This window comes from Oncorhynchus tshawytscha, linkage group LG01 (assembly GCF_018296145.1).
Source record: "Oncorhynchus tshawytscha isolate Ot180627B linkage group LG01, Otsh_v2.0, whole genome shotgun sequence".
In the NCBI taxonomy this organism is placed as follows: Eukaryota; Metazoa; Chordata; class Actinopteri; order Salmoniformes; family Salmonidae; genus Oncorhynchus; species Oncorhynchus tshawytscha.
This window is the reverse complement of record NC_056429.1, coordinates 28,535,414-28,559,676: the sequence shown is the minus strand read 5'-3', so window position 1 is coordinate 28,559,676 and position 24,263 is coordinate 28,535,414. Positions and strand designations below refer to the sequence as shown.

At 43.6% G+C, this 24,263-nt stretch overlaps 1 protein-coding gene across 6 annotated transcripts in view; it reads right to left on the bottom strand.

The window, feature by feature from the left end:
- usp24 (ubiquitin specific peptidase 24) overlaps positions 1-24,263 on the bottom strand; it is a 48,160-nt gene that overhangs the window by 19,138 nt on the left and 4,759 nt on the right. For 2 of the 6 annotated variants that reach the window (XM_024418269.2, XM_024418286.2), the window contains exons 3-30: positions 24,156-24,223; positions 22,635-22,778; positions 22,396-22,518; positions 22,258-22,293; positions 17,544-17,609; positions 17,267-17,332; positions 17,096-17,170; positions 16,735-16,893; positions 16,453-16,567; positions 16,132-16,343; positions 15,036-15,293; positions 14,809-14,907; positions 13,898-14,005; positions 13,599-13,751; positions 11,123-11,254; positions 10,682-10,793; positions 9,725-9,801; positions 6,947-7,087; positions 5,003-5,239; positions 4,640-4,849; positions 4,331-4,504; positions 4,154-4,239; positions 3,968-4,076; positions 3,630-3,785; positions 3,334-3,527; positions 2,222-2,444; positions 1,967-2,129; positions 1,625-1,786 (exon numbers count right to left, since the gene is read on the bottom strand). In XM_024418269.2, the coding sequence (XP_024274037.1) occupies positions 1,625-1,786; positions 1,967-2,129; positions 2,222-2,444; positions 3,334-3,527; positions 3,630-3,785; positions 3,968-4,076; positions 4,154-4,239; positions 4,331-4,504; positions 4,640-4,849; positions 5,003-5,239; positions 6,947-7,087; positions 9,725-9,801; positions 10,682-10,793; positions 11,123-11,254; positions 13,599-13,751; positions 13,898-14,005; positions 14,809-14,907; positions 15,036-15,293; positions 16,132-16,343; positions 16,453-16,567; positions 16,735-16,893; positions 17,096-17,170; positions 17,267-17,332; positions 17,544-17,609; positions 22,258-22,293; positions 22,396-22,518; positions 22,635-22,778; positions 24,156-24,223 (3,858 nt within the window). The remainder of the gene's footprint in view (positions 1-1,624; positions 1,787-1,966; positions 2,130-2,221; positions 2,445-3,333; positions 3,528-3,629; positions 3,786-3,967; positions 4,077-4,153; positions 4,240-4,330; positions 4,505-4,639; positions 4,850-5,002; positions 5,240-6,946; positions 7,088-9,724; positions 9,802-10,681; positions 10,794-11,122; positions 11,255-13,598; positions 13,752-13,897; positions 14,006-14,808; positions 14,908-15,035; positions 15,294-16,131; positions 16,344-16,452; positions 16,568-16,734; positions 16,894-17,095; positions 17,171-17,266; positions 17,333-17,543; positions 17,610-22,257; positions 22,294-22,395; positions 22,519-22,634; positions 22,779-24,155; positions 24,224-24,263) is intronic. The other 4 variants (XM_024418278.2, XM_024418304.2, XM_024418297.2 and 1 more) reach the window with 3 other exon arrangements.

Genomic DNA, 24,263 nt, shown 5'->3' with positions numbered 1-24,263 from the left:
ATACACGGGGTACCAATACCGAGTCGGTGTGCAGGGGTACGAGGTAATTGAGGTAGACATGTACATACAACTAGGAATAAAGTCACAGATAATAAACAGTAGTGTGTGTGATGAGACAAAAGAAAGTTAGTGCAGAAAGGGTCAATGCAGATAGTTAAATAGTTAACCAAACAGCTACCTGGACTGTTTAACTAACTATTTAGCTGTCTTATGGCTTGGGGGTAGAAGCTGTTCAGGGTTCTGTTGGTGCCAGACTTGGTGCATCGGTACTGCTTGCCGTGCTGTAACAGAGAGAACAGTTTATGACTTGTATGGCTGGAGTAAGTGACCATTTTTAGGGCCTTCCTTTGATACCGCCTGGTATACAGGTCCTGGATGGCAGGAAGCTCGGCCACAGTGATGTACTGGGCAGTACGCACTACCCTCTGTAGGGCCTTGCGGTCAGATGCCAAGCAGTTGCCATACCAAGCAGTGATGCCGCCAGTCAAGATGCTCTCAATTCTGAGCTGTATAACTTTTTGAGGATCTGAGGGCCCAAGCCAAATCTTTTCAGCCTCCTGAGGGGGAAGAGGCATTGTTGTGCCCTCTTCACAACTGTGTTGGTGTGTGTGGATCATGATAGATCCTTAGTGATGTGGACACCGAAGAACTTGGAAGCTCTCGACCCCTTCACTACAGCCCCGTCAATGTGAATGGGGGCATACTCGGCCCTCTGTTTCCTGTAGTCCACGGTCAGCTCCTTTGTCTTGTTGAGGGAGAGGTTGTTGTCCTGGCACCACACTGCCAGGTCTCTGACCTCCTCCCTACAGGCTGTCTCATCGTCGTCAATGATCAGGCCAACCATTGTCGTGCCGTCAGCAAACTTAATGATGGTGTTGAAGTAGTACGTGGCAACGCAGTCGTGGGTGAACAGGGAGTACAGGAGGGGACTAACCACGCACCCGAGGTGCACCCGCGGTGAGGGTCAGCATGGCAGATGTTTTGTTGCCTACCCTCATCACCTGGGTGCGGCTCATCAGTAAGTCCCGGATCCAGATGAAGAGGGAGGTGTTCAGTCCCAGGGAGCTTAACTTAGTGATGAGCTTGGAGGGCACTATGGTGTTGAACGCTGAGCTGTAGTCAATTAACATCTCTCACATAGGTGTTCCTTTTGTCCAGGTGGGAAAGGCCAGTGTGGAGTGCAATAGAGACTGCGTCATCTGTGGATCTATTGGGGCGGTATGTGAATTGGAGTGGGTCTAGGGTTTCTGGGATGATAGTATTGATGTGAGCCAATGACCAGCCTTTCAAAGCATTTCATGGCTACAGATGTGAGTGCTACAGGGCGATAGTAATTTAGACATGTTACCTTGGTGTTCTTGGGCACAGGGACTATGGTGGTCTGCGTGAAACATGTAGGTATTACAGACTGGGTCAGGTTTTGAAAATGTCAGTGTGGGTTACCTAGCTGCAGTGTTCGTAGCCGTAGACAGGAGACCAGTAGAGACAGGAGTGTGTGTGTGTTACCTAACTGCTGTGTCCATAGCTGTAGACAGGTGACCAGTAGAGAGAGTGTGTGTGTTACCTAGCTGCTGTGTCCATAGCTATAGACATGTGGCCAGTAGAGACAGTGTGTGTGTGTTACCTAGCTGCTGTGTTCGTAGCTGTAGACAGGTGACCAGTAGTGACAGGGCCTCTCTAGCGATGATGCAGTCTTTAATAGAAACACTCTGCTGCTTCACGCATATCCCAGCATGCAGAGCTGTGGGTGGCGCTTCGCCCTCACTGCTGGAGCTGCAGTTACTTCCTGTCGAGAGAGAGAAGTAAAAAGAGAGAGGAGAGAGAGAGAGAAATCCTCAGTATAAGGCCAAAGAATGAGAAGAGCGGAACAGACAATCCATTTTATTGCTCACAATTCAGGCTGATGTGTATGTTGTTAAATGTGTGTCAATATATTCCACCAGTGCCTTGTATGCGTGTGTCTCACCAGTGCTGCTGACACGGGTGCGGACCCCAAGTGGGAGGAGCGAGCTGTGCTCAGGTCTGATTGGCTGTGGACTGCCGACGAGGTCCAATCGGCCAGCGGCTGCTGCCCATGTCAGACGCATGAAGCACGCCAACGTCGAGGTGAAGTCCCCCACCTCCATTGTCTATGGAGAAGAGACATGGTTAGAGGTGTGTGTGTAAGATGTGTGTGTATTAGTTGCATGTTTGTGTTAGGTATGCATTAGTGTGTGTGTACCTGTATAGCTACGCGTGCAGCAGGGATGATCTCCTCTACTCTGATGGAGGAGCGTTCAGACAGAGACATCTGTCTATAGGAGCTCTTCTCTGGCGTTCCACACAGCGACAGCTGCCTCCCCGGTCGCCCCGCATTACGGAACGGCCGACTAGACAGCGTGTCGCCCTCTCGGATGACATCATCATCCAGCAACGACGGCATACTCTGGCCAACCAAAAGGAACCTGCAGGGGAAAGAAAGATCCAATCACATTCAACCTCTCTAACAACGTATCTAAACGTGTGTGCAGTGGTGGGTTTCGTTCTAGGCGACATGGACAGGCGCCCACACAAAAAAAATCAGAATGGTGACATTTGCGCGATCGTTTTTCTATCGATCATTTGCACGTCACGTCAATGATATCATGTCACCGTGTGGGACTGAAGGTCAATTAACCTTGTCGGAGTGGGCGCCCTGAATCTAGTTGCCTGGGAAGGTCTCCCACTCAGAAGTACGAGATGGGGAGTGGGGCGGGAGTAGGTTGACCAGAGGTCTCCCCACTGGAACCCGAGGTAGGGGGAATCTATCAAATAGCGCACCTCTAACTTTGTACAGTATTAATGCAATTAGTACAAATCAGTCACACTACGAAATGCTACCAAATAAACTACAATTCATTCATAATACTGTGAATATATAGTTTCACAGACATATTGTTGCATTTTTTTCTGGTTTGTGCGAAATCATTAAGAATAATATAAAACCAGTCTGCACACCACCAAGGTGAACTGGTTGTCTTGACTCTTGGTTGACAGTGTTGGGGGATGGGTAATGTAGTCTTGACTCTTGGTTGACAGTGTTGGGGAATGGGTAATGTATTGATGCTTGAGTGCCAAATCAACGCAAATTTGTTTCTATTTGTCTGTTATTTATTTTTTATATGTATGAGTTATTTTTGTATATATTTTATATAGTTTTAAAATGTTATGATTATTTATTTGTGTTGTTCCGAATGTCTGAATAAAAATGACAGTTAGTGCAGAATGGTGGGTGGGGGTTCGCCCAGGGAGCTATACAAGCTAGAACCGCCACTGTGTGTGTGTGTGTGTGTGTGTGTGTGTGTGTGTGTGTACCTGGCCAGTTGTAGACAGATGGAGTAGACTCCCTGTCTGGTCTCATAGTCCACCTCAGAGGGAATAGAGTCTCGCTGCATCACGTTCACCACCAAACTGAGACCTCCAGCTTTCAGGAAGTTCTCACAGAAAGACTTGACACTGGTCTTAGCCATCTCATCATCTGAGGTCGGCATCAACTTAGAACTCAACACCTTGAGAAAGGAGAAGAAAGAGGTCACAGAACGAAGTGTGTGAAGTGTGTCCGTGCACAAATATGTGTGTGTGTACAGGAGTGTGTGTGTGTGTGTGTGTACCTCTAGGTTGTAGAGGACTCTGAAGGTGGACATCCCGGGAGCAGAGGATCTGAAGAGTGATTCCAAGATGGAGGCAGCACTGGGCTGGTGCTGCTGCTTAGAACCCAGAGACGGAGACCGAGAGCCTGACCCCTGACCCAGGGTGAACAGCGTCTTCTACAGCAGACACACACAGGAAACGCATACATGTTATCACCCTGGCTCTGGCCAGAGGGGTTCAACTGTCCTCATCATTTCAACCCAAACTAACCCACCGGGCCTGATGGTTGCTAGTACAGGGTTAGATTATGATAGTACTGAAGGGTTAGTAGCTATAGAACTAGTTAATGTAAATGTACCTGGTGACTCCATACACTGGACTCTTTGGGAACAAAGTTATCTAGAGCATCCTGAACCTCTGGGTCTGTTGGGATCAGCAGCAGCAGCTTACGCACACGCAGGGTTGTCCTGGAACACACACACAGAACGTCATACATTCAGGTCCAGGTCCTTGAATGATCTGTGTGTGTTCATGCACAACTCACCGGGGTTCGTCCAGGTTGGCCAACTGGTAGAGCATCTCAAACACGTTGCACACCAACGCCATGACAACACCTGGAAGGGACTTCTCCTACAAACACACCGTTAGCACATAATCAGAGACAAACATGAACTCAATGTGTTCGTATACAGATGTCAGTGAGTGATTGTGTGTGGTTTACCTGTTCCATAGCGTAGGCTGAGTTGAAGACCGCAGAGCTGGAGGAGGAGGCGGAGGCGGAGGATTCAGAGCTGCCACCTGAGGGTGTCCCTGTGCCAGAGCTCTTCACTGTCAGAGACTGCTCATCACTGAACCCCAGCTGGGACAGAAGCTTCTGGTCCCGGTTCATTGTCAACTACAGAGCAAGAGGGAGAGTTACACAAAACACACAGATACATATGATACACAGTCACACACTTCCATCCTTTGGCTTACTACGCTGTCACACTGTTCAGTCAACAAGACACACAAATAACACACACACACTCACCACGCTGTCATTGGCAAAGATTTGGACATTGTCAACTGGACAGCTGAGGTGCTCGGCGATCTTCCATCGGATGCTGCCTACAGTTTCATTACTGTGGGCCTCCAGGGTGAAGGTGTCTTTGGTGGACTCATAGGTGACGTGTAGAGAGACAGGGTGGCCGTTGAACGACGCTCCATGAGGTAGAATGGTACGAGGCACAGAGTACAGATCCTACACACACACAGTCATTTTTCTAGCTTTCCATGTCACGCTCTCATCCCCCAAATTTAAATGTTTATAACGACATATAGGTGAAAGTAGTCTAACGTTTAAACAAAAATGATAAATGCCGTGTTACATATTTTGGTCAGTGTGAGGTCTTACCTCGATAGTGATGACGTAACGCTCAGCCAATAGCAGCAGCCTCTCAATGATAACCAGTTTGGTGGACCTGGAAGGTGATTGGACCGACGTAGCAACAGTTGGCATGGCGGTGGCCGTCAGCATCTTGGTTGCCCTGGTAACAGCATGAGTCAACGTGGGGCCTCCTAGAGCTGAACTGGCTGCCTCCAGTCGTTTGTAACAATCAGCAATGAACTTCTTGTGTAAAGACACAGAATCCTACAGACACACACAGCGGGGACCGAGAGACTGAAAAACAGCTTCTATCTCAAGGCCATCAGACTGTTAAATAGCCATCACTAACATTGAGTGGCTGCTGCCAACATACTGACGACAAATCTCTAGCCACTTTAATAATGGAAAAATTCATGTAGTAAATGTATCACTAGCCACTTTAAACTATGCCAGTTTATATAATGTTTACATACCCTACATTACTCATCTCAGTATATATACTGTACTCTATACCATCTACCGCATCTTGCCTATGCCGTTCGCCCATCACTCATTCATAAATGTTATGTACATATTCTTATTCATTCCTTTACACTTGTGTGTATAAGGCAGTTGTGAAATTGTTAGGTTAGATTACTTGTTATATATTACTGCACGGTCGGAACTAGACGCACAAGCATTTCGCTACACTTGCAGTAACATCTGCTAACCATGTGTATGTGACAAATAAAATTTGATTTCAGAGTCAATAGCAGAGATGGTAACCATGACCCCCCCCCCCCCCACACACACACACACCACACACACACACACACACACACACAGGTTTGGGTACTAACGGACCTCATGTAACAGGGATTATGTAATCGGATTACAAAAATGAAGTAACTATCGGCACAGATTGCTTAAAATAAATATGGCGTAATCAAATTAGTTATATTCTTAAAAACAACTTATTACTTCCTCTAATATCAAGATGTTTGCTGCAATAGAAATTGCAGGTTTTTGAGAGTTGTGCTGAGTGTAAAGTCACCTTTTAGTGGAAATGGATACTTCTCCTTTCTGTTTGAATCTATTTAAAATCTCCAAAACTGCCAAATTACTTTCCTTGGTTGTCTCTACAGAACCTTTCTTTAAACCAGAAAACATCAGACCCCCGCTTTACTGAGAACTAAATGATCCCCCATTTTATCAGGATCTTTCTGTCAAAAGGACACTTTAGATTAGTTAACACAGCTCCACCCTGTTTGTTCACTTCCTAAGCCCTGGGATGACACACACGACAAATCCGCTGCTTGCACAGCTAACCCTCTAGTTTCAAGTGAAACTACACTGAAATATACCTGTCAGCTTTGGCACACAGATCTATGTGTTTTTGCAAACTGAGAATAGTCTAATTTCAGAATATTTGCACAATTGATCATCCAACTCATGAAATAATCAGATCTCTTGGATCCGTTACATATGTCTACTTTATGGTTCCAGACTGTTCTGTTAAAGGTGGGCAAGACATTCAAACGCTCATTTCCTCCTTTACTGAGCACTATCTGCTTGGTGGCTGGGTGCAGTAGGCCTAGAACTGCACAATCAAAGAACAAGAGTTAGGTCTGCTTTCCCTGCAACTTGACAGTGAAGCAGACTTTTTAGCAGTTGTGCCATGTCATCAAGAAGATGCAACAGGCATCTGAGCCAGCAATTGCCCAAAGATGCTGGTGAGCTGGGTGGGCAAGAGGGGAGATAGGTGGGCAGAGAGGTCACTCATCAGTCTGCAGCATAAACTGATGTGGCAGATGCTGGCTAACCAAGTAATCCAAAAGTAATCAGAATGCGTTACTCATTCCAATGGATTATATTACTAATTACTTTTACTGTCATGTAATCTCTAAATCAGTAACTGATTACCTTTCTCAAGTAATCCTTCATCAAACCCTACACACACACACACACACACACACACACACACACACACACCTTTTTCATCTTTGGGTTGAGGTTGGTGTAGCTGTAGGTGATGATGAGCTGGATGGCCTCGTTAGCAATCTCCTCGTCAGGCGTTTCCATGGCGATGCGCCAGATAAAGTCCATCCCAGACAGGTCCAGCCGCTCCACACACTACACACACAGGACCGAAATGATAAAAAGGGTTGGGGTGTTTAGGTCCCACAGGTGCATTAATCCTAACGGTCAGGATAGTGTTAGCCTCATATGCTGAATAAATTGACAGAAACTGGTCAGATTGTTAGAGTCCATAAATTACTTTCCAGCTCTGAAAATATGTCTCAATACTGATATGGAGATGAACGACTGTCTAGACATATCATGAATCAAATTAGTTCATAAAAAGGGGTCGTTTCACCATGTCAGTGCCTTTTGAGATGTGTAACTTGAAGAAAATAGATTTCGCCTAACTTTAACATTGTTATATAGAGCACATACATGTTCAACATAAATGTTTTTTTTACAATAAAAACAAATAGACTATAGTGCAGAAAATACACGAGAGTGCAGGGGACTTGCTTTAACAAAGCTAACCATTTTCACTGTAGTGTCCAAAACATCTTTCAAGCTGTCAGGCATTCCCTTGGCAGCAAGAGCCTCTCGGTGGATGCTGCAGTGTACCCAAGTGGTGCCGGGAGAAAATGCTTGCACGCGCATTACCCCTCCACTATGGCTTTTGCGCCATCAGTACAGATACAACACACCTTGACCACCAAAGTCCATTTGATGTCACAAAGCTGTCCAGTACTTTAAAAAATATCCTCTCCTGTTGTCCTGGTTTCCAGAAGAGGATGTCTTCCTTAATTGACCCCCCATAAACATAATGGACATATACCAGTAGCTGGGCCAGGCCCGCCACATTGTCACATGTGCGCCCTCCCCAGCCTCTAGGTCAACGGGCTGCTCGTTATGGCGCACACGTCACCATCGTTAAGCGCATCATTGCATTATGACACTGACCTGGACTCCATCCACTCCTTGATTACCTGCCCTAAAAATGTCACTCCCTTTGGTTCCTTCCCCAGCAGTCATTGTTTCAGTTTCATGTATGTGCGTTGTTCTCGTTTCTTGTTTTGTATTATTTATTTATTAAAAAACACTCACTCCCTGCACACGTTACACACGTCTGTTGACTCATCCAGCTGTAAATCATATAATTATTCACTGGCTTGTATGCAAAGCAGTAATTGTTTTAAAACATCTCCTGCCACATCACTGATGAGTCGTGAAACAATGTTGTTTGATGGAGGTAGTGTCTGTATAGTTTTGGTCCTTTTCCCCCAGGATTGTCCTAGCCATATCCGCGGGAGCAGGAAGAATTAAGTCCTCCACAATAGTATGGGGCTTGCCTGTCCTAGCCACTCGGTAGCTCACCATATAAGACACTTCTAGCCCGTCTTATTAATGGCATCTGTTGCTTTTATACATGTCTTACTACTCGAAAGTCGTCTTTATTCTCGCTCAAAAAACTCCTGTGGCTTATTTTTCTAATTGTCATGTTTTGTTTCTAAATGTCTGCGCAAGAGTGAAGGTTTCCTGCGAGAGAGTAACAGTTAATGTGATTGGATGTTAATTATTTGACATTGTATTACTTCGCTGAACACTAGATGGTTTCATTTTATTTTTGCCAGTGAAACGAGGCTACTCAGGCGAGAGAAAAAAACCTCACCCAAATGTATAGTCCCATTGGAACATATAAATGTACTGTTTGAAAATGAGAAAAAAAAAAAAAATTAAAATGTGAATCACATTTTTATTTGGCGTACCCCCAACGGCATTGCACGTATTCCCAGTTTGGGTATACCTGGACTATAGTAAGTATCATTAATGCCTATTAAAAAAGGTGCACAATGCAGATATCGCTCTGCCATTTCCTGGGTTCTAAAATTCTAGTAGTTTGCTTAATTGCAGTTAGTGACAAAACAAGCAAGTATAGTGTAGAGATTCATTGTACCATCTAAAAAATATATTTTCCATAACCAAAATACTGCATTTTCAGCTGTTTGAAGCTGGTGTACACAACCGAAAGTTAAAAAAAAAAAAGCTAAAATGAAACTTCTGACAGATCTTTATCTCAAATTTCTATGTCAATTTTGTCAGGTCGCCCCAAAAGTGGCAATATAACTTTAAGTGCCAAATAAAGTCAGATTTGACCATAACAGGTCTGATGATTTCATCTTAAAATCCATACATTCTTTTATGACAGAAGGAATGAAAGCTTGTTTTGTGCAACAGGCAATTGAATGCAAGCTTCACAAAGAAAAATACATTTGTAAAACATTTCTAGCCTGTCTATATATGGTTAACAAGGTTGATGTGTTATGCTCGACCAACTCAGTTTTCCACTACAAAACACTTTATTCACATTCAAAGCCAGATTTATTGAATTGTGGTCTATATTAAAAAGGGCACTTATCTGAATATAACAGGCTTTTAAAATTCTATATTGGAGCACAATTTCAAATTAAAATATCAAATGGACGCATAAGGCACTAATTTTGTGTAATGACCTAAAAAGGGCGGTGTGTAGACAAATATAACTATACTTATGGGAACCAAAACAAATGCAACCAACTGGGGCCATTTTGGCAATCCTCATAAGGAAAAAGGCTATTTCTAGAATTAGGGTTAGGATTAAGTTTTGGGGTTAATCTTAGGGTAAGGGTTAGGGAAAATAGGATTTTGAATGGGAATCAATTGTGCCCCCACAATGTTAGTAAAACAAGACTGTGCGTGCGTGTACTGACTCACCAGTTGAGTCCCCTGGCGTTTCAAGCGATGGTCACACAGGTTGACGTTCTCAAAAAAGGTCTTGAACAGATTGAAGCCTGAAAAATCCCAAATAAAACCCTGGTTAAAGCCACTATGTAAGATCTACATGCAGTGCATTCGGAAAGTATTCAGACCCCTTGACCTTTTCCACATTTTGTTAGGTTACAACCTTATTGTAAAATGGATTTCATTGTTGGTTGTCCTCAATCTACACACAATACCCCATAATGACAAAGCAAAAACCGTTTTTAAGAAATGTTTGTAAACATAAGTATTCAGACCCTTTAAATCAGTACTTTATTGAAGAAACTGACAAAGATTACAGCCTTGAGTCTTCTCAAACCTGTATTTAGGGAGTTTCTCCCATACTTCTTCGCAGATCCTCTCAAGCTCTGTCAGATTGGATGGGGAGCGTCGCTACACAGCTATTTTCAGGTCTCTCCAGATATGTTTGATCGGATCAGGGACATTCAGACTTGTCCTAAAGTCACTCCTGCGTTGTCTTGACTGTGTTCTTAGTGTCATTGTCCTGTTGGAAGGTGAACCTTCGCCCCAGTCTGAGGTCATTGGTTGGTTGGTTTCTGCTCTGACATGCACTGTCAACTGTAGGACCTTATTTAGACAGGATGCACCTGAGCTCAATTTGGAGTCTACTAGCAAAGGGTCTGAATACTTACGCAAATAAGGTTCCGTATTTTATTTGTAATAAATATGCAAACATTTCAAAAAAAAAAAAACTGTTTTTGCTTTGTCATTATGGGGTATTGTGTGTAGATTGATGAGGAAAATTGTTAATTTAATCCATTTTAGAATTGATTAAACAAAACTTGGAAAAAGTGAAGGGGTCTAAATACTCCAAATGCACTTGATGTCAATGAGTGGGCTGCCATCAAAAATGTTTAAAAAAAAGACACACACACACACAATGTATCTCACCATTCATAGTAATCTCGTAGGGCTCCAATTTGAGGATCTTCTCTTTGAAGAGCTGCTGCTGAACATCACTCTCCAGATCATGCTGGCCCTTAGTGAACCACTCAAAACACATCTACACACACAGGTAAAGTCAGTGATAGAAAAAGTACAAATGTCATAGTTGAGTACAAGTAAAGATACCTTAACAGAAAATGACTTAAGTAAAAGTCACCCAGTAAAATCCAACTAGAGTAAAGGTAAAAAAGTATTTTGTTTTAAATATACTTATGTATCAAAAGTAAATGTAATTCCTAAAATATACTTTAGTATCAAAGGTAAAAGTATAAATCATTTCTAATTCCTTATATTAGGCAAACCAAACAGCACAAGTTCTTTGTATTATTTGTTTTTTTAAATTCTCACACACACAGCGAGAGAGGACTATGTAACATGTGTAGGTACCTCTCTGTCCAGCTCGCAGACTTCGGGCCCAGAGACCAGGCAATCCCATAGTTCTTTGGCTCTGTTCCAGACCAGGTAGAGGCTGGCCTCCTGGAGGAAGAAGGCCAGGAACCTCAGGTGGCCGTCTAGATACTGAGGAGGGGAGGGAGAAAGAGTCAGAGGCTAGCATGTACTTCAAACCACAATCATCACTGTTCCGAGTAACTCTAAGGCTTCATGACACAATGATTACCACCCTGAAGCACTCACTTCTGTAATCATTAAGTTCTTTGAGAGGCTGGTTATGGCACACATTAACGGCACCATCCTAGCCACTCAAATTTGCATACCATCCCAACAATCTCAATTGGTCTCCACACTACCCTCACCCACTGAGATAAGAAGAATACCTATGTGAGAATGCTGTTCATTGACTACAGCTCAGCATTCAACACCATTATCCCCTACATGCTTGTCACCAAGATTAGGACTCTGGGTCTGAACACCTCCCTCTGCAACTGGATCCTGGAATTCCTGACGGGCCGACCCGAGGTGGTGAGGGTAGGCAACATCACCTCCACCAGGCTGACCCTTAACAGAGGGGCCCCACGGGGATGTGTGCTTAGTCCCCTTCTGTACTCCTTGTTCACCCATGACTGTGTGGCCACGCACGACTCAACACCGGCGACAATGAGTCAGCCTACAGGGTGAAGGTCAGAGCAACAATCTCTCCCTCAACGCAAGACCAAGGAGCTGATCGTGGACTAGAGAAAACGGGGGGCACGGACGCCCCCATCCACATCCACAGGGTGGCAGTGGAGCAGGTAGACAACTTCAAGTTCCTCGTTGCCGAAACCACTAGACTTCAAATGGTCCAAACACACACACAGTCTTGAAGATGGTGCGACAGTGCCTCTTCCCCCTCAGGAGGTTGAAAAGGTTTGGAGTGGGCCCTCAAATCCTTAAAAACAATCTACAGCTGTACCATTGAGAGCATATTGACTGGCTGCATCACTGCTTGGTATAGCAATAGCACCGCCCTCGATCGCATAGCGCTACAGAGGGTTGTGCGGACAGCTCAGTACATCACTGGGTCCGAGCTCCCTGCCATCCAGGACCTCTATATCGGTGTGAAAAGAAGGCCCGGAAAATCATCAAAGACCACAACCACCCAAGCCATAGACTATTTTCTCTGTTGCCGCACAGCAAGAGATACCGTTGGATCAAGTATCACAACAGGCTCTTGAACAGCTTCTATCCCCAAGCAATACAACTGATAAATAGCTAAAATGGCTAAACGGACAGAGTTGACCTTTGACGTTCTCTTTTATATTTGTCTCTATGCACACTCACAGGGCCCTACACACAAACATTCACTCCATCATTTGCTCATTCACATATAATATGCATATACATTTATACTGACTCTACACACGCACTCACATGCAAGCTGCTGCTACGACTCCGTTTCTTATATCCTGTTGCCTAGTCCCCTTACCCCTGTACATATCTACCTCCTTCAGTCCAGTATCACTGCACATGTAAATATGGTATTGGATCTGAATTTTTAAATATTTCCTGTCTATAGTATGCTTACTTAATTAAAAGTGTATTTCATATTTATTATTTCTCGTGTGCTTTTTTTCTAGTAATACATTGTTTTTGATTATTGCATTGTTTGGTTTAGAACTTGCAAGAAAGGCCTTTTGCTGTACTTGTGACATTAAAATGTCAAAATCTCAGAGGTCAAAATCCTCAGTTCATCATCTCAACTAGGGCCAGAACGATACGAGTATCGTGACAAGGAGACAAAACACGAAAGCGGATTCAACGTCTTTAGAAAAACAGCCCTAATGTTGGAAACAAACATCATGTTGTCATCCAGTCACATATTTTCCAAGCTATATCACACTATACAGCAGATTATTATTTTTTTCTCCCCAATTTCATGATTACGATCTTGTCTCAACGCTGCAAATTCCCAACGGGCCTGGAAGAGGTGAAAGTCGAGTCATGCGTCCTACGAAACATGACCCACCGAGCCACGCTTCTTAACACTCGCTCACTTAACCCGGAAGCCAGCTACACCAATGTGTGGAGGAAACACCGTTCAACTGACAACTGAAGTCAGCCTGTAGGCGCCCGGCCCGCCACAAGGAGTCGCTAGAGCGCGATGAGCCAAGTAAAGCCCGCCGGAAAACCCTCCCCTAACCCGGACGACGCTGGGCAAATTTTGCCATTCTTGGCCGGATCGAACCCCAGGCTGTAGTGATGCTGCAACACTGCGAATCAGTGCCTTAGAACATTGCACCAATCAGGAGGCCATACAACATTTTTTTTTAAGGACCAAAGAGTGGTCTGCTTGGTGTTCTTTTTTGCCATGGAAAAAATATTGCAATACTGGTATCGTCACAGCCCTAATCTCAGCCACAAACTCCTACCAAAGCTCTACATTCATCAACCCATCAAAGCAAATCACACAGACACGCTGCAGTACCTCCTGGTAGGTGTATCGTCCATCTACGAGTGTGTGTCCGGCCAGTCCATTGCTCCCAGCTGCAGACACAGCCAGTCGATGACAGACCACCAAAGATCCTGTGATCAATTTGACAATCTCAAAGTTCTTCTTCAAGTCCTGGATGATGCTCTGCTGGGGAAGCACATGTGCTATGAAGATGTGTCTGTTCATTTTAAAATGTGTTAAGTAATGTGTTCATGTACTTTTAATGCTGTCGACTGCTGCCATCTTGGAGAAGGTCTCTCTTGCAGGGGTAATGTGTGTGTGTGTGTGTGTACCTTGTCCTGTTTCTGGTAGGTCTGTTTGATGAAGGAACGTGTGATCTCATGGAGCTGCCGCAGAGCTGGAACCACCCAGACCGCTTGGGGGCTGCCCTGCTGTGAAGACTGCACACACACACACTAGATGAGCAGTACCGTCAGATTCCTTCAGCTCATCCAATCACATGACACAGAACACCAGAGCCACCCCACACCTTGATGCCCAAACACAAACCTTATCCAATCAATACCTCACCCCTTGACTTATACACCTGGACTTCCCCCCAACACACACACGCCTTATAACCTCAAATGAAGACTGGCCCATTCCACAGAAAATTAGACACCTGATATAGTACTGAAACATCTCATGTTACCCTGCGTCCTTAACCAAGTGGGAAGGTGGAATTTACCACATACACCTAGGAAAAATCTACTTGAATGCCCCTCCAACTGGTAATTACTAGTGGGAAACTCGTCTATCATCCCTGAGCTACGACTTCCACATGCTGACCTCTGACAACTAAGGAAATTCTCTCGATAACAGCATTGTGGGCAGTTAAATGCAACAACAACAGCAATCTATAAATATGGTTATTGAACCCTATAAATTGTTTACAAGCATGATAGCTGCACTTTTAGTTAATGGTTGACGCAGCTTGTTGGCCATTAGCCAATTTGTGTTTCTCAACGAGTTCAAAGCACGTGAACGCATCCAACTGGTATTTACGAGTTCACAACTTGTAATTTCCACTTTCCCACTTGGTTATGAACGCAGCATTAAAATCAAGTCTAGCAATCCTTCAGTGACCAATCAAATCCCCCCGTGATCCAGCACTCCTCCAGAATTGGTTGGTGTGTAGCATTGAGAAGATTGTAGGTGAATGCTGACTGGTCAGTAGAGTTGGAAGTGGAGGGGCTTCTCTTACTTTGGCCAATGAGTTCTCTTTGGCTTTCTTCTTGCCCCAGGAGCCAGTAAGAAACGAGCTCTGAATGTCGCTGGTTTTACCCTCCTCCTCAGTCTGAGTCTACAAACATAAACTGGCTTATTCAGGACGTGTGCGTGCGTGTAAAGAAACGTACATTGATATTCAAAGGCTGTGAGTGACAAAGCGCTTCAACCTACAGAGAAACAGAAAGTGTGTGTGTTTCTCACCTTCTTGATGTCTTCTATACATTTGATGATGTAGCAGCGTTTGACAGTCTCCTTCACAGCGTATGCGTCAGTAAGGATGGCCAGGTGTTCCTCAGACGCCTGCTGTACCAGGGAGGTGGGCAGGGTTGGCAGGTGGGCTAACTCCCACAGCACCTCCAGCACCTTCCCCGTGGTGGCCTCAGAGCGGGCCTCTCTACCGATCCTCCCAATCAGACTGAGCAGCTTCTGCCTCACACGGTCACTCTCTACCTCCCAGCTCTGGAACACACGCACACATATTCAGGGCCTAAAATTTACTTTTTGTTCCACCAGCTATGGTGGCAGGTAGATGAAAGAGAAAAAAAAAATCTACCAGCCACTCAGATTTCTTTTACCAGCCAAAATATGTTTGTTATAATTACATTTTTTTTAACAACCACGCTTTGTAATTTTTCTAAAACAAGTGTGACCAGTCTTTTACCCAAAATATCAAATGAAAACATTTTCCCGCTTCCCCTATAAGGGCAGGAGGTTACCGTGGTAACAGGGCCACTCAAATCATGTCACTTGTGTCTGTGTGAGATTTGGGATGTGACTAGTAGTAGACAGCATCTACAGCATGTCTGCTATCAATTGAAGCAGCAGATTCAAACGAACATTGAAAAACAACCAAGCTTGTGAACAAAACAATGTAAATGTCCTGTTATTTCTTGGCTAAAGTCTCACTTTGCAGACTTGAATTAATTAAAACCAACTTTTATGCCTGTGCCAGCGCCTCCAAAAATGTATCTATCAGCACTTCACTCACAGTGCGTAAAGCTGTTGCTGCGCGAAGTGATATGTAGGATTTGTATTTCTTTGTGATTAGCAGCTATGAAACAAAACAGCAGAAATAGTTAGAAAACTCACATATGCTCATAGTTGACTTCTGACTCTTATTTTTATTAACAAATGGGAAGGTAATGCTTGCAGTGCAGAGCCTGCAAATTGACCCCCCCCCCAACGTGGCTGGTGAAAGACATTCTTAACCGCCAATATCTAAATCTACCAGCATTTGCCTGAGCATAAAATTAACACACACACACACACAGAGACGTTCCTAAGCACACATACAGACCTTCTGTATAAGGACAAACAGGTGGCTGAGCTGGTCTAAGTTGAACTTGACGGCAGCTGCAGCCATGATGGTGTGGATGTTCTCAATCACCGTGGACGACTGTCCTGCCTGTATCATCCAGATCTTAGAGAGCTCGTCCAGAGACAGTTTACTGCCCAGCAATTCAATGATGCCTTTTATTCGATCACAATACTGGGCCTGGTCTATGTTACCTAGAACACACACACTTCTATTACTGCTTTCTCTTACCTGGAATCACATGTCAAGATAGATAAAAGTACAAATATGTTGTTCCAGTGCTAACATTAACATTGTCTTTACCCTCCAGTGCTATTGAGAGGACAGAGTTTTCTACCAGCCAGTCCAGCAGTCTGTCTGTGTCAATGGCATTCTTCACCGTCTTAGACATAGTACTCTCCTCAATCAGCTTAGTCACCTAGACACACATAAACACATTTCATACCGTTTATAGCAAGAAGCATCCACATGGACAATAGCATAACAATAAGGAGAGCGACGCCAGTTTGTCTTGGCCCTGCTAACTTTGGCAAAGGCTTCCTGTTTTACATCTAACCTTTCATCGTGTAACCCCTGACCTCTCACCTCTTTGAGGGAGTTCATCTTGGTAGAGAAGTGAGGAGTCTTCAGCATGCGTAGCAGAGTGTCCAGGCGCAGGTCGTCCACCACAGTGACCAGGGTGGTCTGGAACCTCATACACAGCAGCTTTATGGCCGACAGCAGTTCTGGGATGCTCACCAGCCTCTACAGGACGGACAGTAACAATCATCATCTGATGCGGTGTTCATAGGAAACGCTGTACAGTCTGACTGTTCGCTTCAGACTTTAAGCGCTGAATGAACAGTTTTAGACTTTGGACACTGATATTTATAACATTTACGGGAGCATCCCAAGGTCTGTAGAGCAGAGTCTTGCGGGTAAACAAGGCAGGGGGGTATTGTGGTACCTTGTCTTTCAGGTCCTTCTCCTCCAGGTTCTGAACATAGGTGATCATCTTATGAATAACAGGATCCAACATGGGCTACAAGCAAACACACATTATTATTAGTCTCATGAAGTAATCATCATGCTGAGGATGTACCATATGTTGCATGTGTGTTGGAGGGAACTGTTTTACCTGCACCAGGCTGGAGTTGAGGTATTCTGCACACACAGATAGAGGCTGGACCAGAGCAGACACATACTGCAGAGAGACAGACAGTTGAGAGAGACACAGGGGGGCTTGAGAAGCTACAGTCTCCAGTGCAAGAGAGAGATTAACATGCCAATGGTGGAGAAAGTATTTGCTGTGAAAGGGATCAATGTGTGTGTTGTTCCGGTTAGAATCCTCAAAATGAAGGACTCACACAAGGAGATCTAAGAGTAGCCCCACAAGTACGCATGTGTCCCCTTACCCCAATCTCTATCTCCTGTGTATTGAGTTTAGCCTGGATAGCAGTGAACCCTCCCATCTCTCCAAACTAGAGAGAGCAAGAAGGGAAAGGACATTGAGAGAAGAGACAGAAATACACAGTCACTTCACTGAATAGAGAGACACAGACAAAAATGAACGGCAATTTGACTGTAACGGAACTGTATGAACATGCCATACAGCTCTATGCACAATGACTACTTTGAAGAATTTACATAGTAAAAAGGTTTAAATACATTTACTGGAAAAACTGCAGATGCTAAATTTGGTAAAGTAATTAAGGTAAAATCCACTTTTTCGAGCTGAAAGATGATGGCCAGAGCTTACTCATGATGTTGCACAACGATTTAAGTCAATAAGTCATCGTTTTAGTCAAAGTATGATACTGTATATTTATCCAAACTGTGTACCCCGTGTAAATCCACATGAATGCAGTATCTTTTCCTATGACATAGACATTATTGTCTGCCTAAGTTTTGTTTCAGGACTGGGTTTTATTTTAACGTTACCACCCACCAGCATGGCATTGTATATTAATCAGAAACAGCTGCAATTTTATTCCTCTTCACGACTGAACTGATCCAAACAGACTTGTGTTCATGGAGCAAAATAAAATAAGGGGTGCAAATTTGTTTTTTTAACAGAAAATTATCAGATTCCTTTAGATCATTTGCAAATATTCACTGATTTGTTAGCAGGTCTAACAAATACACACACACACACACACACACACACACACACACACAACACCCAGTGGCAGTCACCCCGTTCACGAAAATGGTTCGCTCCTACAGAGAGTGAGTCACGTGGCCGTGGCTTGCTAGAAAAGCAGGCAGACAGGCGTCGAGGCATTCATTTACTGTTCGATTGAACGTTAGAATGAGCAAAACGAGTGAACTATGCGACTGAGTGTGGTATGACCATCGGTGCCAGGCACGTCAGCTCCGGCGTTGGCTTTTCACTCAGGACAGTGTCTGCGGTTTACTGAAAATGCTGCGACAAACAAAAATGATCCAGTCAGTGGCAATCCTGTGGGCAAAAACAACTCGTTGATGAGGGGTCGAAGGAGAATTGCAAGAATCATACAAGCTAACAGGCAGGCCACAAACAGACAAAAACAGCACAGTACAACAGTGGTATGCAGAACAGCATCTCGGAACACACAACTCATTGGTCCTCGTCACAGATGGGCTATTGCAGCAGACGACCACACTGAGTTCCACTCCTATCAGCCAAAAACAAGAAGAAGCGGGCATGTGATCACCAACACTGGACAATTGAGGAGTGGAAAAACTTCAGCCTGGTCTGACGAATCCCAGTTTCTGTTGCGTCATGCTGATGGCAGAGTCAGGATTTTGGGTAAGAGTCCATGGCCCCATCCTGCCTGGCGTCAATGGTACAGGCTGGTGGTGTAATGGTGTGGGGAATGGTTTCCTGGCACACGTTATGTCCCTTGATACCAATTGAGCAACATTTCCATCCCCCGAAGAATTCACGCTGTTCTGGACGCAAAGGGGGATCCGACCCAGTACTAGATGGGTGTACCTAATAAACTAGCCACCCCTTTATAAATGGTATTATTGTGTGATAGCATTTTGAAAACCTGCTCCCCCGTCGCCGCAAGATTTTGACCGCCCATGTTTTGCTACACTACACGCTCCACTGCTTTGACTGGTGTAACAATAGCTAGAAACCACAAGTGTCTATGCAGATAACGAAAAGGCATACACGAAAGAAAATTCAAGGAATTTATAGTTTGTTACATGTCACTTGCAGCGGGCATGATCATGAGCAAAGTCATTGTAGCCTATCATTTCACTTCCCATGAGAACCATGAGCATTGTTTTTGCTGTACCACAGCCGAAGCCTGCCCGCACGCTCGTGTGCGCGCTGTTTGTGAGTGATCGCAATTATAGAATTGTACCAAATCACGTCTATAAAAGGTTGGAATTCCACTTACACATATGGTAAAAGTCACTAACAAGATGTAATTAGAAAGAACACACAAAGGGCCTTTATTCTTGGAGTTGTTTTTATTTTATTAAACAAATAATAAGTTATTTGTCTAGGTACAAAATGAACAAACGTCTTACCCACGATAATAAAAAAATAATTTTTTAAAACTCTGATATAAGAACAAATGTTTGAAGCAAAGCATCAGTATCAAATAAACATGTTATCCATAATAAAAACAAAAAAGCTATGATAGGAAACAGTGGGTGAGATCAAATCTTCTGGAGACCTTCAAATGTTCAGGAAATCATTTCCTAGACAGATTTGCCTGGTAGTTAGCAGATTTAGCCTTAGATAGCAGGGTAGACTTCTCTGTGGAAAACAGTTCCTCTGGCAATCATAGATACCTTCTTGGTAACGAGGGCACTCAGCATGTCTGTACTGAGGGAGGCTCTGTACTGGGTGTTGTTCTTGGAAACAAGACTGAATATTCATTCATAGTCTGCATTGCTGGGGATGTTGGTGGAATATGACCAATATGCCCAGCATCACAGCCAAAAGGTGGGAGTAGACCAGGTTTTCATTGCGCCGATTTCTCTCCAGGTGTGATCCATGTGCATGTTGACCAGACTCTGCTCAAAGGTTGTTGCCGGAGAGTCTAAACTCATCTTCCACAAGATCAACAGAGGCTCCCTCAGGAATAATGCAGGGAAAGCGTGCCATGCAAAAGTTGAGGGAAGAGAACTAGGCAGTCTGCCTGTTGGCAATGTCAGCGACCACTGCATGCTGGAGGAGCATATCACCAAATGGAAATTTCAGCTACATGTAGTCAACTGCAGAAGAAAATAAGTTTCTGACATCTGCATAGAAGGTCTTCAGATCCAACTTGCCTTGGCCACCAAGTATAGTCTCTATAGTAGAGGTACGCTTGTCACCTCTCAAACAGGGCCAGCTCACAAGTATTGGCTTTTTAGACAGGGTTCCTAATTAACATTGAAAACATAAAAACAAATGATCGCATCAACACAGACCGCAAACTGGCTACACAAAGATTAAGTAGGCTGTGTTTCAGCCCATGTAAAGGTGCCATATTGTATTTCTTTACAGCGCATTTCAGATTTTCTAAATTGATAAAATCTCAAATCTAGTGCAACTGTATTTTAGAAGCATTGCCTCTATAGCTAATACCGGACACGCATCCATTCTTCATCGCTCACTCGTCTAAACTCCATTTAATGCAAAGATGTTTATTTTTGATTATACTTGTTGTGACGTGGATCAGAATTACAGTTAGTCTATAAGGTTGCATGATCTTCGTAAATGTTACGTGGGAAATACAACTAAAGGGACGCAGAATTAAATGTATATCACAATCGCACAAATGCGACCAGTTATTTTTCGTATTTGCATTTCATTTCTTTCACTAGCAAATACGAGTGAACTGCTGGCACTTTAGAGCCCACTGAATGTCCATCTTATGTTCGCTAACGTTAGCTTGAAATAATTAGTGTTTACCTTTGCATAACACACGGAGTCGAAAAGGGATTTGTCCATGTGTTTACGGACAGCTGACAGTCTTCAAACTCAGCATCACAACAAACAGGAGGGGCAGACACGGGTAGCTACGTCCAATAATGATGTATTGATCTGCATGTCCGTTGACACAAACTCAGTACATGTCTGTGTGTTGCAGCTCGAGAATCGGGATGTTAGATTCACTTTTTATGAAAATGTACATCAACAATAAAAAAACAAAAATCAGGGCCCATTTATTTCTGCGTACTTTTAACTTGGATCTTGTACATGGACAAAGAACTACATAGCTGGTACGCAAAATAAGTGCATGTTGGCAGGTCTGTTATTTTTTCTAACTATATCTATGGTGGATTCGCAGCCGCAACTTATGGGAGATGACAAAACAATAGATGGCGAAATCCAAGATAGGCCAGTGGCTGCAATCTGTGGTGAAGTCTTGACAAGCTGTTCATTGCGAAAAAGAAAATACTTCTGCATTTCCCGCTGTGTAATCACATTGAAAATAAGATCCCAAGAACTCCTGATAAAGTTGGGTAGCTGATATTCAGATCTTAAATAGTGGGCCTACCACATGGATGGGGATTCATAAAAATCCATTGAGGGCTGACATTGTAGGCTACATCCCTGTCCGCAAGTCTTTTTGGGGTGTTTTACAAACGGTAGGCTTATCACATAAATGGGCATTCAGAAAATAACATTTCAGGCTACACCTCAGTAGTCTGACGCTGATGCCTTTTGGACTTTTTTGGTGCAGTCCGGACCGGCCTTGATTTCCACATCCACGGACATTGGTTTTTGGTCCGGTCCATCCTTGATTCCGCCCAAAAATAGATGTCTATAAATTATTCATTTTCAACTTTCATTCAGAACCAAAAATGAACTGGATTTCTATGTCTGGATAATAGGTATTTTTCAACATCCGGGAAAAAGACGCCTTTTCAACGTCCTGGAAGATATGTATTTTAAACATAAGGAAAATACTTTTTCACCTTTCATTCAGAACCTAAATTTAACCCAACTTCAATGTCTGGGGGCTTTAAAAGTAGTCATTGTGCATGGAGAAATATGGTTTGTTAAACCTTGAAATCAGTGGGTTTTTTGGTATACATTTTAAAGTGAAAAATATGAGTTCTCAGCATAATTCTGTTACCATGAAACCGCCCTGAACTTTCACAGAGGTGTGTGTAGGTGTGGGTGGGGGGACTTACCCGATTGACCAAATCTACCAGCCAGCCATGAGGCTCCTGTAGAAACAAAAGGCACACACACATGATCAGTCACACATACATTTTCTGTTTTTTATTTCATACTTGTGCTTTAGAGCCACACCCATATTACAGCGTCACCTTTTGGTAGCTGTTGCTAGGTGACACAGCAAACATGGCTTCCTCTCCAAACACCTCGCTCCAGTTCCTCTGACACGTCTTCATACGGTTCTTAAAGTGGTACTCATTGTCTGGGTTGAAGGCCTACAGACAGACAGCTAATGGTTTAAGGGGCGAGGTGTGTGAATGCTATTCCATGTGACGTGGTGTGTGTGCATGTGTGTGTTTACTGTATGCATGAGGTCTGTGTGTGTACCCACAATAGTCAGTACACCCATCACGCCAACTGGTATGGGGTCCCGTTTGACTCTCTCAGCCACCAGCTCCACCAGTAACATCAACATGTTGTAGATCCCCTCATGGATCTCTGTCCCCCACTTATGGACCGCACTACTGGTCAGGAGCTAGAAAGGGATGGGAAGAGCAAGCAGAGTGAGTGAACGTGTTAATATTCCACCAAACAGTCCTGTCTCCTTTCTTGAAGATGAGGGAAACTGGCTTTGAAACAGGTTCTACATCGCTCACTTATAAGTGTTATGCACACACACCCACACACTAGAGGTCGACCGATTAATTACGGCCGATTTCAAGTTTTCATAACAATCGGAAATCAGTATTTATTTTTTTACACCTTTATTTAATCTTTATTTAACTAGGCAAGTCAGTTAAGAACACATTCTTATTTTCAATGATGGCCTAGGAACAGTGGGTTAACTGCCTTGTTCAGGGGCAGAAAAACAGATTTTCACCTTGTCAGCTCGGGTTATCCAATCTTGCAACCGTAACTAGTCCAACGCAATAACGACCTGCCTCTTTCTCATTGCACTCCACAAGGAGGCTGCCTGTTATGCGAATGCAGTAAGCCAAGGTACGTTGCTAGCTAGCATTAAACTTATCATAATCACTAGTTAACTACACATGGTTGATGATATTACTAGATATTATCTAGCGTGTCCTGCGTTGCATATAATCTGACTGAGCATACAAGTATCTGACTGAGCGGTGGTAGGCAGAAGCAGGCGCGTAAACATTCATTCAAACAGCACTTTCGTGCGTTTTGCCAACAGCTCTTCGTTGTGCGTCAAGCATTGTGCTGTTTATGACTTCAAGCCTATCAACTCCCGAGATGAGGCTGGTGTAACCGAAGTGAAATGGCTGGCTGGTTAGCGTGCGCTAATTGTCGTTGTGTTGCTGGTTCAAGCCCAGGGAGGAGCGAGGAGAGGGACGGAAGCTATACTGTTACACTGGCAATGCAAAAGTGCCTATAAGAACATCCATTAGTCAAAGGTTAATGAAATACAAATGGTATAGAGGAAAATAGTCCTATAATTCCTATAATAACTTAAACCTAAAACATCTTACCTGGGAATATTGAAGACTCATGTTAAAAGGAACCACCAGCTTTCATATGTTCTCATGTTCTGAGCAAGGAACTGAAACGTTAGCTTTTTTACATGGCACATATTTTACATGGAACATATTGCACTTTTACTTTCTTCTCCAAAACTTTGTTTTTGCATTATTTAAACCAAATTGAACATGTTTCATTATTTACTTGAGGCTAAATCGAAATGTATTATATTAAGTTAAAATAAGTGATCATTCAGTATTGTTGTAATTGTCATTATTACAAATAAAAATAAAATAAAAATCGTCAGATTAAATCGGTATAGGCTTTTATGGTCCCCCAATAAATCGGTATCGGTGTTGAAAAATCATAATCGGTTGACCTCTACCACACACACACTTAAAGGCTTCATTCATGCATACACACAACTCACCTTTTTAAAGGCCTCGTGCATACACCTGTCCATAAACTGTTTACAGTTTTCATCCGCATCCGCCAGACCTGAGCGAGAGACAGAGTGAGAGAAAGAAAGTGAGAGAGA